Source organism: Balaenoptera borealis, assembly GCF_965194805.1.
Source record: "Balaenoptera borealis genome assembly, chromosome: 2".
NCBI lineage: Eukaryota > Metazoa > Chordata > Mammalia > Artiodactyla > Balaenopteridae > Balaenoptera > Balaenoptera borealis.
In genome coordinates this window covers 165608594-165623340 of record NC_138867.1, presented here as the reverse complement: position 1 = coordinate 165623340, position 14747 = coordinate 165608594, and the positions used below count along the sequence as shown (strand labels likewise).

General features: G+C 44.8%; 1 protein-coding gene across 6 annotated transcripts in view; it reads left to right on the top strand.

Annotated features, from left to right (window-relative positions):
• FAM193B (family with sequence similarity 193 member B) overlaps window positions 1–14747 on the top strand; it is a 31399-nt gene that overhangs the window by 2874 nt on the left and 13778 nt on the right. For 4 of the 6 annotated variants that reach the window (XM_082380998.1, XM_082380995.1, XM_082380996.1 and 1 more), the window contains exons 2-4: window positions 11142–11384; window positions 12203–12434; window positions 13638–14025. In XM_082380998.1, the coding sequence (XP_082237124.1) occupies window positions 11142–11384; window positions 12203–12434; window positions 13638–14025 (863 nt within the window). Of the gene's footprint in view, window positions 1–11141; window positions 11385–12202; window positions 12435–13637; window positions 14026–14747 lie in introns of those variants that run through there. The other 2 variants (XM_082380997.1, XM_082380999.1) reach the window with 2 other exon arrangements.

The following is a 14747-nucleotide window of genomic DNA, read 5'->3' as shown; positions in this document are numbered from 1 at the left end:
TTTTTGTTTTGATTTGAGCCAGTATTTTTAAAAATCAAAGGTTTCCCGCAAAACTAGATTTGTGCCATCTCTTAAAATAAAATCTGGTGCTCCTGGGCCCACATTTCCAGGAGGCAGTAATCTGCAGTCTCTGAGAAGTGTCTGCCCTCTTTATCATATGAAGGACACCTGATCTGTGCCAGGCCTTGGGCCAGCTGGAAATGCGGAAGTGAATCAGCCATGGTCCCTCCTCACAAGGGGCTCATTTGGTCTAGAGAACAAGTATATAGTAGTTTGCAGTAAGGCTAGAAGATCATTACTTCCTCTGAGTTAAGGCTCATAGGCCACTCTGGTTGCATCCAGTTTCCTTTGCTCATTTTCATAACCTGTACACATTTAAATGCAGGACTTTGAGCTTAATTGGAATCCCAAAAGTCCTTACTTCTAATTGATTAGGCCACTAAACTACATTGATGCATTCACTAAAAACCCAAATCCTCATTTATTTCACAAGAAGACTAAAACAGTTACAGCCTTCTTAGCAAAGAAAAAAAAACAATCCCAACTTACAAAGCAGTTGGAGGAGGCAGTAAGACGTAGTATTTAACGTTACAGACTTGGGGTGAGCTTCCTGCTCAGTCTCCTAGCTTTGTTGCTGTGGGCATGTTTCTTCCCTTCTCTAAGCCTCTTCCACAGCTTCACCAGAGAATGTGGAGCAACCCACATAGCACCTAGTGCTCCTCACGCCAGAGCTAGAATTGGACGTGGCGTGTGGCAGGGAGCCATTTGGCCATCCAAAGCCTGAGTGTTCTCACCTGCCAGCTCTGCTGGCTGTCTCTAGTTCTCTTGGACCACTCAGCTTGTAGTCCAGGTGCACACTCAGTAAACCCCCAGGAGACTTGCTAGACTGTAAACTGGCATTTATTTGGTGGGGGTTGAGCTCATCCTGCCCTTCCCATTTCTCATCTCTACAGCATCACCTGGGACTTTGCCCAGCCTAGTTTAAAGGAACTGTAGAGACCTGGCTCCCCCACTGCTCAGAGTTAAACCTGCTCCCTCATGGGACTGGAGTAGATGATCAGCCAGTATCTTTATTAAAATCATCTCATTATGTTTAATCCACTCAGCAAGTATTAACGATCTCTGTGCCAAGGCCTTTATTTGGGGCACACAGATGAATGAGATAATCCCTATACCCTGAGACTTCCCCCTTAAAATCACTGCCCACCCAGCCATTTTCATTGCAGTTAGGAAGAAATGGTACTGAGGAGAGATCCTTGTCACCTCTGGTTCTTTGTAAGCCAGTAGAGATTCACTATGTAGAAATGCCAAAAGTCTTTTTAAGATGAAGACTTACCTACTAAGATTTTAAAATTTTAAGTTTCCAGACTTCCCTGGTGGTCCAGTGGTTAAGATTCCGAGCTTCCAGTGCAGGAGGCATGGGTTCATTCCTGGTCAGGGAACTAAGATCCCACATACCATTGTGGTACAGCGCAAAAAAAAAAAAAAAAAGTAAAATTTTAAATTTCCTTAAAATGTCCCAGAGCTATAAGCTAAATAAATGATATCAGATGTACTATTAAGATCCTAACATCTTTACTTACTAAACCTAGAATTTTTGAGAGCATGGGCTATGTTTTAATTTATTTTTGGTGTATTTATTACGCATGGTCCTATGTGTTCAATGAATGGCTGTTAAACTAAATTATAATAAAAGAGATGTTAGGTTTCTAGCACTTTGTTCTTATGTGCCCGCACTGCTAGGCCAGGCTGGCAGTCACTCATTCGTTCAGGCACATTGCACACACACCATGCCCAGCCTTCCTCTCACCTGACCTGGCGTTCATTTATTCTACCAACACTAATGGACACCTGATCTGTGCCAGGCCCTGGGCTAGCTGGGAATGCAGAAGTGAATCAGACATGGTCCCTGCCCACAGGGGCTCATGGTCTAAAGAACATGCATATAATAATTGCAGTTAGGCTAGAAGAGCATCACTTCCTCTGAGGTGAGTCAAATCCTAGATCCTAGTACACGCCTTTAGAAGTATTTCAGCCTTTTGGGGTTTTTTTTAATGTATAAAATGACAGTGATGCTGGGCTCACACTAGGGTTTAGCAAGTACTGCATGTCAAGCACTGAGCACAAGTGGTAGCTGTGATTATTATAGATGCTTTGTTCTGAGGATGCACAGACGTGCTAGCCTAGAAAAAGCTTCTCAGAGCTGAGGCTTCAAGGTCAAGTAGAAGGTCCTCCAGAGAAGGTGAGAGAAAGTGTCTAACCAAAGCAAACAGCATAGACAAAGACCCAGAGGCCAGAACTGCCCAGCTCATGGAGAGTGGTGAGAGGTCTGGCTGGAGAGTTTCGCAGGTTCTTGAAAACCAAGAGGTTTGGGCTTTATCCTGTAGGCAATGAGGAATCAATGAAAGGTTTTAAGTAGGAAAGTGAGTGTGATGTGCTTCATTAAATTCTCTCTGATAGCATGGAAGTAATTCTCAGTGGGAGAGGCAGCTGTGATTGCTTGATTCTACCTCTCCCTCACCCCAGCCTAACTAATAATCAGATCCTTTGTGCTTTGCTGGACCCTATCCCAAACCTAGAGTCTTTAGGTCTGGAGCCCAGGATCTATTGTTATTAAATTGCCCCAGGTGATTCTGATGTGTGGCTGGGTCTGGGAATTGCTGAACTGAGGGTGCCATGGGGATCTTTGCGGAGGCCTAGGCTATTCTTTAAAGAATGGGGCTTCCTGGGGGAGGAGAGAGCTTTTCCATAAGCAGGAGAAGAAACAGCCTTAGTTTTTTAAAAAGCAAACTTTTCCCAGTTCTCCAGTTGTTGCCCATATTATCCAACTGCTAATCTTTCTTCGTGTATCGAAACACATGCTGCCACCTCTACTGAATGATTGGGATGCAGTGATTCATGAGACACAGGCCCTGCCCTTGAAAAGCTGTCTTCTGTGGAGAAGACAGATTTTAATAATCAGGATACACGTGATAAGCTCTCTACAAGAGACATGTAAAAAAGTGTTAGGGCATCCCAGAGCAAAGCACAGTTTATTTTGCCTGTGGACTTAGGAGAATGTAACACCCAAATTGAGCCTAAAAAGGAAGAGGCAGAGGGAACAGTATGAGTGAAGATGTGAGTGCTTATGTATTGGAGAAAGGGAATGGATATTGTGGAAAGGAGTGGTTAATGGTTCTTCGTGGCAGAATACGCAGAGCAGAGAAGGACTGAGGAGAGGCATGCTTGTGTCCCGGGAAAGGCCCAGTGTTTGCACCCTTCAGTTCTGTGCCCATGTTCCCACCCTCATCCTTCAGACTCTAGGTGGATGAACATGGTACAGTCCTATAGGCCACCTGTCCTTTATTTCCTACCCAAGGCTCTTAGCTATCCAGATCCCTTTGTGGTTTCCCCCTCCATTCTGAAGTGAATAGATATGGGGAAACTAAGGCAGAAAGAAGGGCCCGGAAATATTGAAGGTTCTTATTAGGAAGTTGCAGCAAGAGAATGTGGGCTGAGGGGTGGGGGGGTGGGGGTCAAAGAGACCTTGAAGGTCACCTGTCTAGTCTTCTGTCCTGTGCTTCAAGTAATAACTTTGGATTGGGCAAGTCTCACTTAGTAAGTTTCCCTGTCATTTCTTCCAGGACAGAAGAGGAAAGAAACTAACGGGTATTGAGCACCTACTGTGTGCCAGGCCCAGGCCAGGTACTTTATATAATTTATTTCCTTCTGTCCTCACAACTCTGTGAAGTATGGTTTTATTCTCATTTCATAAATGAGGAAATTGAGGCTCAAAGAAATTCAGTAATAATCCAAGATCATACTGAAAATGGCAGAACTGGGATTTGAACTCACAACAGTCTGTCTCCAAAGTTCATACTCTTCCACCCATGAGAACTCTGTGTTGCCATTACAGAGTAGTCGGTAATAAGGTTTGCCCAAGGTTCCAGGTAAATAAGAAGCAGCTTAGGCCTTCCTGTTGCTGATTGCACCCAGGAGGCAGGTTTGACAGATGAACTAGCCTTGGTGGGTAGAGGGCCCCTGGGGTCAGAAAGACTCATTGCCCTATCCTTGACTCAGCTTGTACAACCAAAGAGAATTCTCCACAAAGTGGCTTTATGTTGTGAAACTACTGTCTTACCTCCTGGAAGGACCTGAGCCAACAGCCTGAGTGGGAGTTTGGGTGAAAGCTCCAGGGCACTGAGGTTGTATCAGCTCCCTAAGAATTAACTACACCTCTGATGGCCAGCAGTAGAATGGTCTGAGATTCTTAGCACTGATGCCCTCCCATTAGTGGCCTGGAGTGACGCAGCCATGTGTTTTCAACATGGTATGTCGGGAAAGGGGCTGTTTGGCTGTGTTTTAGTTTCTATCCTTTGTGTAGAGCAGCTGAGACATGAGCCAGATGGGCTTTAAGGATTCGTTCATTTATTCAATGAATGTCTACTATGTGCCGGGCCCAAGCCAAGCCTAGTTCCTGGACACACTTAAATGGCTGCAGTCTACTCCCTGCCCCCAAAGAGCTCCCATTCTACCAGGATTTGGAGTAGGCAGAGGATATGTCTATGGCACAATGTGATAGGTGCTATACTGAAATAATTCTACTCAGCCTGGTCCAGCAAAAGCTTCAACGACCTTTGACCAAGATGTTAGGGGATAAGTAGGAATTTCCTGAGGAGTAAAGCTGAAGTGCTGGGGTTTGAAGGGGCAAGGTGTATCTGAGGAACAGTATGAGTAGAACCTATGGCTCTCAGGTGTTAAGCGTGGAAATGGAGTATGGAGAGGTCAGCTGGGGCCGAGTTATAAATGCCAGGGGCCAAAGGGTGCCATGGTAGCGAGCTCCACCGGAAAGGAGCCTAGAGATCAAAGAGAGACCAAGGTAGGAAAGAGGAGGTAAAGGAAAGAGATCCTCAAACTGGATAGGTATGTGAGAAGGCACATAATAAGCTTATATTAAGTAGAGAAGCCCAGTGTCCTAATCAGTTTTTAATTTATGTATTATTTTGTTTATTAATTATAATTGTATGTTATTTTAATATGTGTTCCTGCCTGATTCTCCAAAATGAATATGAGGCATCCTGGGAGTCTGGGAGCACTGACAGCCCCGTGCATGAACCTGCCTGGTTTATGCATGTGTTCTTAAGGCAGGAACTCTATGGTTCCCAGCACCTAGCACAATGGTTGGCACCAGGTAGGGGCCCTGAGAATGTCCGTTGAATGAGGGAATGAATGGGTGAATGGAAGAGTGAGTGGTAATGACTGAGCTGATAAGTTTTTCTAGGCTGGGGATTAATCATTTTCTCTGCTTTTGGAAGGGAATTTTAACTGTTGTCCTCTGCCTGCCTCAGTGACAAGGAGGCTTTTGGAGTTGGGTGACTTGAGAGTAGAGTGCTCTACTGGGCCACTTCAGAATAGAATTTGGAAACTGTTGCAGGGCTGCTGGCTAGATACAGCATGTGTCCTGGGGGAATCCTCTCAAACATACACAAACTCTTGGGAGTAAAAAGAATCCATGAAAGGAATGAGAGCAGGTTTGGTTCTGGAAATTAGATCCAGCTTCAAGAGCAGTCCTTGACAGCCATCTGGCCTAGTGACACGTAATTCCCAAGTTGTGGCCAGAAAGTCTGAAGTGCAAAATTTACTCATGCCCCCAGAAAGCTATCCAGATATGCCATGAACTGCTATATGGTTGTTAATAATCACTATTGCTTATAGTGCACCCACTGGGTGACAGGCACTGTTAGATGCTTTACATCAGCAGTTCTCAAAGTGTTTGGTCTTGGGACCCTTTTACATTCCTAAAAAATTTTGAGGACCCGAAAGAGCTTTTGTTGGTTAAACTATTGATATTTACCAAATTAAGTATTAAAGCTGAGAAAGTTTAAAAATATTTAGTTACTAATTCATTGCAGAATAACAATATTAAACCTATCACATTAACATAAATAACAACTTTAAATAAAAAATAACAATTTTCCAAAAAAATTAGTGAGAAAAATGGTCTTGTTTTCACTTTTGCAAATTTATGTCTGCCTTAATAGAAAGAAGTTAGATTCTCATATATGCTTCTGTATTCAATCTGTTGCAATACATTATTTTGATTGAAGTATTTAAAAAAAAAATCCAACCTCACACAGATACGTAGTTGGAAAGAGAAAAGTATTTTGATAGCCTTTCCAGATGATTGTTTGTATTCTTCTTTGCAGTATGGAATCTGAGACCATATCAGTAAAGTCTTTATACTCATTTACATTAAAATCTGTTGGTTCACCTAACACTTTGAGTGGACTTTATACCAGTGCATGATTCTGTAACATTATGCTTTGATCATTTGGAAAGTAGGTTCACTGAGTTATGTATATCTTCCAAATGTTTTCCTGTTTCATTTTATAATATCAAAAGATAACATTTGTTAATATCACCATCAATTTCATCATAAAGTCCTTAAGTATTGGGAAGCTGTCTAGCTCATTGTTGTAGATACAACTTTTCCAAAATTCTAATTTTCTCCTAAAACTTGAATTTTATCATTGACCATAAATACAGAGTTGTTTTCCTTGAAGTGACAGGCTCGTTTTGGTCATTTTTTGAGAAAATGTCTGCCAATAACCCAAGTTTGAATAACCGTAGTTTGTCAGTCAGTCATTCTTTGAAGTAAAAATGGTGTTCCATGAAAAAATTGGCTTCCCCTTTCTTTGATTTTATCTCTTTTTTCACAGGAAAAACTAGAATGTCTTAGCATAATGCTTCTCAGACAAAGACAGAAAAGTCTTGGGCCTGGTCAGGTGAGGGAGCAGGTACTGGTTTTAATGGCTGCACATGTCAGCCTCCTGGGCTGGGAGTGGCCACAGTATAGGGTTCCCCTGGCTCATTGACTGCTCTGGGGATGTGCGTGCTACAACACCGATCCCCTGTGTGAGGAACCCCACACTGTCCAGAGATTTGGGGTTTGCTCAGAGAATGAAGCAGAATTATCTTGGAGCTTTTTTGAGCAGATCCCAAATCTAGAGAACCACTAGAACCTTTCCTTTCTCTCCTCCATGTTTTACCTAAGGCTAGACCGGAATCTGGAGAGGCTCTGAATTTAAACTGAGGTAAGAAGGAATAAGTAGCTGTTGCCCAGGGTTGCTGGATTTAAGAATCAGTTCCATCAGCCTTTGTGATGAAGAAACATGGTTGGAATTTTCATTCATTCGATAAACATTTATTGATTATGTTATTCATGTGGGAATCCTGTGCCAGGTGCTAAAAAGTACAGCTTGAGAACAGCTAGTTGAAAGCCTGAATTGACTACAGGGGATAAGAAGTCATGATTGCCAGGAATTTGGAAAATGGCAGGAGATTGCAGTCAAAGGGAACTGTGAACCAAGAGCTTTTCTCTGCCAAAGCAAAAATTTGAAAAATCTGGTAGTATTAACTGTATATAATATCTCCAGGGATTGGAATTCCCACAACCCTCTGGCAATTAAAGTAGAGATGAAAATGTCAGAGGGAAAAGTCCCCAGTCTCCACTGGGAGTTTTACCCAGGGGCAGGCACCAAAGATTAGAGTTAAGACAGCTTTGAGGGTGGCCCCCAGAACTACCTGGGCCTAGAAAGAAAGAATCTAGTGTACCAAACTCAAGACAGTGGATAAGCTAGTTTCCAGTGTAGACTTATTAAGAACAGACCAGCCAAGGGGCCTAGATAATAGATTGAATACCTCCTGAATGGATCCCTTGAGCTAAGTGCTTTGCATCTCTAATGTCACTTAATCCTCTGGGCAACCTTATGCAATGTAGGTGGTATATCCCTGCTTCAGATTGTACTTAATTAGCTTTCCAGGCCCTGTGTTTCTTCCTTTAACTAGAAAGACAGCCTGCCCTGTAAATTCACTTCCATTGATGGCTATTCTTATTTATCATGTGTACCATTTTGGCTCTAGGGAAAGTCATGTTATTTCCATGAATGTGGAATCTCATTGTAATCCCCAAGGAATGCAATCTTCCACTCTTCCACACTTGAGATTGGAACCATTTGGGTGGAGGTCCAGGGTGGGGAGATGGCCTTTTTCTGTGGGAAACAGTAATTTCAAGCAATGTCTCACCAAACTGCCTGCCAGCTGTATTGCCATGGGGACACTTAACAAATCTGATTTAGCCACTATGTGCCCAGCTGAGCCTGTGCCCTGTGCTGTACTGTGAGGGATACAGACAAGAATCAGATCTGGTACTTGCCTTCTAAGAGCACAGTCTAGTAGAAGGGACAGATAAATAAGTTAAGTGGAAGGCACAGATGTTGTAACAAAGGCACAATGTGCTGTGGGGATATGGGAAGGAGAGGTGAATTATAAGAGGGAATCTCTAGGAAAGCTTGGGTGAGATTGGACCTAAGCTGGGCCTTATTTAAGCCTTGCCCTTCTACTTATTGGTAAATGTGGGGAGGAAGGGGGTTTTAGGCAGAGGATCCCCTTTAGCAAAGGCATGACATAGGAGAGTACAGGAAGTATTTGGGGGACTTAAGGAATGACTTCATGGAGTGAGGACAGATTAAGATGCCTAAAAATCACCTTCAGTTCATTGCATGTGAGAGATTCTTGCTTTCTCTTAAAATACAGTGACTGTATATTCTATATTTTCAATCGTAATCCTGATTTTAAATACTGTTTCCCGTTGCCCCCATCATGTTCATAATTAGTGCCATATGTTGAGCAACATATATGCCTGGCACTAGGTGCTTTATCACAATGCTCACAGCCAACTCTGCAAGTCAGGACTTAATCCCATTTTATAGTTGGAGAGACATAGAATAAGTAGAACTTGCCCAGCATTATACAGCTGGTAAGTGATGGAGGCCCAGGATTAATGCCAAAGCGAGTGTTGTTTCTACTACACCCCAGCACCTCCCACAAGTACTCTGGCACTAAGTACAGTCACATTGATTACATATTTAACTTATAAGAATTCTGTTTTCACTTTTAAAAGAAAACAAAAAATCACTTATTACACATTGTCATTTACATTATACATTTGAATTCTTGGTTGTACCTACAAAACCATATATACTGTACTTTACAGGCTATATAAAAAATTTCGAGAATAATTTTACTCATACAAGATTTTCATCTTACGTAATAACTATAGAACCTAACACTGAAATGAAATGAAACTCCGTTGTAGTAAAATTACACATCCTGGTGTTTGCCTTAAAAATACGGTCACTTTTCTCACAGGGAAAGGGACTTGGGCATTGACTTCACCTCCTCCTTCTGGAGTTACTGTGGCATTTTGTAGCTATGGAAAGTTTCCTGGGTACACATCTCAGAAAGGCTTCCCTTGCCGTAACTTATCTGAACACCATCCTTCTCCATCAGCCTTCCACCCTTTCCATGAGATACTCATCAGCAATGGGTTCTAGAAACCTACATTCTTTCGCAGCTGCCATTAAGCAGCTGACTTGCTCACTGAAATGTCCCCTTGGCACAGACTGTTTAGGCAGCATCTCACATGAGTTCCATATGTAAGATTCCTTTCTTTCTCTCTCTCTCTGGTACTCTTTTCCAAGGTCCTTGTACTTCCGTAAATGTTTCAGTATGCTCCTGGTACTGCTGTTTGATTCCTTTCTTTTTCTAGAAACCAGGGACCCAGGTCAGTGTAATTGTAACATTACAGATTTAAGGATACCCTGATGCCAACTTATTGTGAGAAGGTGATTTTATTCGAAAAAGATGATGCCATTTATTTTATTGGTAGGATGAAAATGATACCCTTATTAATGCCTTTGCTTAGGCTTCTGCAAATACCTGTTACCTAGTGGTGGGTAAGTTTGGAAGGTATATCAGTTAACTACTGCATGTAACAAACCACCCCAAAACTTAGTGGCTTAAAACAATACTATTATTTGTCATGAGTCTCTGGGTTGACTGGGTGTTTCTGCTGATCGGGGCCTACTTGGCTGATCTCAGCTGTGCTCACTTGTGTATCTGATCTGCTGGCCAGTCAGCTGGGAAGACTCAGTTTTCCCCACGTGTCTCTCACATCCCTTCAGCAGCTAGCCTGGTCATGCTTACATGGCATGGCAGGGGTGCGAGAGCGAGCAAGACCAGCCATGCAAGGAGGCAAGTAGAAATGCATACACACTTTTCAAGCTTATGCTGGCAGCATGTTTGCTAACATCCCGTTGGCTGAAGAAAGTGACATGACTGTCAGAGTGAGAAGGGACTATAGTACAAAGTTGCAGGATATAGGAAAGCCATTAATTGGGGTCATTAGACACAATCAGTCTCCCAGTCAGTACCCCTCAATGTGACAGAAAACCTATAGACTTATATTTCTAGGTGAAGTTTGTCCTAGAAGGGAAAAAAAAAAATCCAAATAATAATTACTGTGTACTGGGACCATGCTCTCGGCACGCACAGGGCTAGGCACTTTCCCTATCTAGGCACCAACCCTCACAACAACTCTGCAAGGTAGGTAGGAAATCAGAGCTCAGGAAGTTCAATAACTTGCTCAAGGTCACCCAGCTAATTTGTGGTCAGGGAAGGATTAGAATGCGTGTCAGTCTGACCCCCAAAGCCCAGGGTTTTTTCACCATACCTTACTGCCTCTCAGAAGCACCAGGGTTTGCCTTACCCTCCAACTCAGTTTTCAGCTGAGTTGATACTCTTTGACTGGCTCCTCCAAAATGCTGCTCTGATCCTAATAGAAGTGTGCAGCTCTTCAGGAAACCTACATGTTCCCCCAAACTGCGTTAACATTTTTTCTTTCAGGTGGGGATTGGTCTATAGACTTCACAGACACCCAAGGATTGTGACGTCTCCCAGACATGCCAGAGAAGGAAGGGCCATCTTCTCATTAACGTTCAAGATTTGGGGACATCGGGGCATTAGGGCATTTGAGCATGAGCTTTGGAGTCACCCTCACTAGGGTTCAAATCCTAATTCACTCACTAACTCTATAACCTTGGGCAACTTATTTAACTTCTTGAAATCTGTTTCTTCTTTTAAAAAAAAGAGAAGAATGATAACACCTAGTTTGCAGAGCTGTTACAAGGACTAAAATTAGGTAAATAAAGTGCCTAACCCAGTGCCTGGCACGTAATAAGTGACGTCATTAGTATTGTTAATATTATTTCTAAGCAGAGCCCTTCCCCTTCTGGGAAACCCTGTTTCTGTCTGTTGGACAGGTTCCCCCCACCTCCAGCCAGTCTGTGCAGACTTGCTGCCTGCTGTGTCACCGGGAACGCAAAGGCTGGGAAGAAGGCCCTTCCCAAAATGGACTGGTGTTGCAGGGTGAGAAGCTGCCCCCTGACTTCATGCCAAAGCTCGTCAAGAATCTCCTAGGCGAGATGCCTCTATGGGTCTGCCAGAGTTGCCGAAAGAGCATGGAGGAAGATGAAAGGCAGACAGGTCGAGAACATGCAGTGGCGGTAGGTAACCGCTGAGAAGGGGTCCCTGAATGCAGGAGCGCTGCCTGCCCAAAGAAGTCAGGCTGCTGAGCCGTTGCTGCCTTGTCCTCTCAGGTGGCTCTCCTCAGGCAGCACCTACGCCCGGGTGCCAAGAGGCTGCTGGGCTGCATCCACACAGCATTAGCAGCTTGGGTTCACATTTGGGGGAAGAAAAGAGAGGTTTCAGGCAGCCCACCAGCCCCTGAGGACAGTTCACAGTGTGAGGGCCGGCTCAGATGTACTGGTAGATTGAGATCCTGACCCTTCCCTGTGACTGTGCTGCCTTCAGTTCTCTGGCAGCTCAAAAGCCAACCAATATGATATGGAGGGCAAAGGTCAGTTTGAGGGTCTGCAATGTGCCTCCATTAGAAGGCTTCCAAGATGCCTAGGAGCTGTCTAAGTGCCATCTCCTGAATCACAGAGGTCGGACTTCTCGTTTCTTATTCCCTCCAGCCCCTCTCTTTTACCCAGAATCAGTTCAGCTTCGGGACTCCTAATTTAAAGACTGTTCCTCTCCTTGCCAGCTCTCAGGACTCCCCAAAGGCCCACAGTTGACAGGCAGTCTCTGCCATTACCAGAATCTCTCTCATCATATCCACATACTTCACTGGGAGCACCACAGCCCCTCTTGGCAAAGGCCTGGCCCGCATTTGCCCTTGCACCTTTAGTTGTGGGAATTGTGTTTTGGCCATGGCATGGGGGCCTGGAGGAGGAGGTGTCCCTGGGGAAGCTGAGGCAGCAGAGGGTTAGCTCTGATGTTTCCTCTTTTACCATGAACCTTTTTCTTCCCCCTTCCCCAGATCTCCTTGTCACACACATCCTGCAAATCGCAGTCTTGTGGGGGTGACTCTCATTCCTCTTCGTCCTCCTCTTCATCGTCCTCATCCTCGTCCTCCTCCTGCCATGGGAACTCAGGGGACTGGGATCCCAGCTCGTTCCTGTCAGCACATAAGCTCTCGGGCCTCTGGAACTCCCCACACTCCAGTGGGGCCGTGCCAGGCAGCTCGCTCGGGAGTCCTCCTTCCATCCCTGGTGAGTCTCCAAGCTCGGAAGACAGCCAGGCCCCGTAAGTGGAGAGAGCTCTGTTTTCCTAACCGCTTTGTTCAAACAAATCAGAAGATCGGTTATTAAAATATTGAGCTGGCCGAAGAGTTCGTTTGGGTTTTTCCATAACATCTTGTGGAAAAACCTAAACTCTTTCGGCCAACCCAGTAAGTAAAAGTGGAGCTGTTCTGGTGGAAGCCAAGCAGGGAATCTAGCCCTTGACTGTCTTGGTGGGAATCCTTTCCCCAGGACTGGCTCTGATAGCTGTTCCCATTGGAGCCAAGAGGGGACCTGGTAAGCACTGGCTGGACAGAAAGTGAAGTCTGGAAGGGCCTTTAGGGAATTAGGACTCAGATCACCTGACTCCTGCAGCAGCACGGAGGGCCTGGGTGCCTCCTTTTCTCCATCTAGGGGATGGGTGCTTTTATAAAAGCACTGCACTTCCATCCACAAGAGATTGGCAGTGTGAGCTGCCTTGATTATTAGCCAGTTTTGCAGCTGTGTAAGCCTTTTTTAGACCCTGAGATAACGCTTAGTGACCCAAAGAAAAAATCTTGGGTTTTTGATGTACTGTGTAAATATGTATTACTGTCTGCTTCTAAATGGAGGACCTGAATTCTTCAAAGGGGTGCTGCCCCCAGAATTGTGAGTTGAGTAATGCATAATTCCAGTTATTTTGGTGCATAAGCCAGAGAGAGTCATCAAAGCCTTTTCCCACTTGTCCTCTGAAATCTGGAGCCAACCGGGAGTCTGGCATACCCTGGCTGCCTCAGTCCACGTGGCCCAGAGGCAGAGCCTCAACTTGCTGCTCCACTGGCTTCTGTAGATCCTGCCCTGGGCCTGAGGAATGCCTGTTGACAGGCAGGTCCTAAAGAGGCACTGAGAGACAGAACATGTATCCCCTGTTTATGCCAGCAGAGGTGTTGTGGCCTTGCATGGGGCTGGCATTCCTGGTGCCTTCTCTCTCAGGCCTGGGCTTCAGCCTGTCCAGCTGCTGCCTGAAGAGAAATCTCTCCAGCCCAAGGTACTGCTGGGCTTTTCCGAAAGCTCACAAGTCCACCATGCTGAAAGGCTGTGCCCGGGCATGTTCCCTCTGGTCGCAGTAAGCAGGATGCTGCAGCAATGAGCTGTTGGGCTTCCTTCCCAAGATCTGGGCTCCCACTGACACCTCTCTCCCCCATCCGCCCACAGGTGAGGTTTTCCCCATCTCGGAGCACCACCGGCACTCAGACCTCACTGCTCCACCTAACAGCCCCACCGGCCACCACCCCCAACCAGCGCTGCTGATCCCATCTCACCCTGGATCCTTTGGCTCACCACCCCACCCGCACCTGCTGCCCACCACCCCGGCAGCACCTTTCCCTGCCCAGGTTTCAGAATGCCCTATTGCCGTGGCTGCTGCCCCCCACACCCCAGGGCCATGTCAGAGCCCCCACCTTCCCTCCACTAGCATGCCGCTCCTGAAGATGCCTCCACCATTCTCGGGTTGCAGCCACCCCTGTAGTGGGCATTGCAGCGGGCACTGCAGCGGGCCCCTCCTCCCACCACCCAGCTCTCAGCAGCTCACTAGCACTCACAGGTAAGTGAGTGGCGCAAAGAGCAAACTCCCTGACAGCTTGAACTTAAGAGTTTTGGGAAACTTTGCAAAGGGTACCTTTGGGATAGAAATTAAAGGGTAAACTGTGTTTATGTTTTTTCCATAGTTCAATTATAAAAGAAATATGTGTTTATTATTTAAAAACTTGGAAAAATTTAGAAATGTATAAAAATTTAAAATATATAAAAGAAGAAAATAATTCCTGGCAACCTAAACTTTAACACTGCAGTACATTTTCTTCTTGATGTTCTTTTTTTTTTTTTTTTTTTTAAATATTTATTTATTTGGCTTCGCTGGGTCTTAATTGCAGCATGCGAGATCTTTAGCTGCGGCATGCAGGGTCTTTAGTTGCGGCATGTGAACTCTTAGTTGTGGCATGTGGGATCTAGTTCCCTGACCAGGGATCGAACCCAGGCCCCCTGCGTTGGGAGTGCTGAGTCTTAGCTACTGGACCACTAAGGAAGTCCTGTGATGTTTCTATATATAAATAATATATATAAATAACAAAACGAGGTCCACATTCTATATATTTTTGTGTGGTTATTTTTTAACATCATACCATGTTCATTTCCTCAGTTAAAATTCTTCAGAAAACTTTTCAGTGGCCACATAATGTCTTATTGTACAGCTCTAGCATAGTTTATCATTCCCCTATTCCTGGATATTTAGGCATTTCTAGTTTTTAACTGTTATAGACTAGGCTG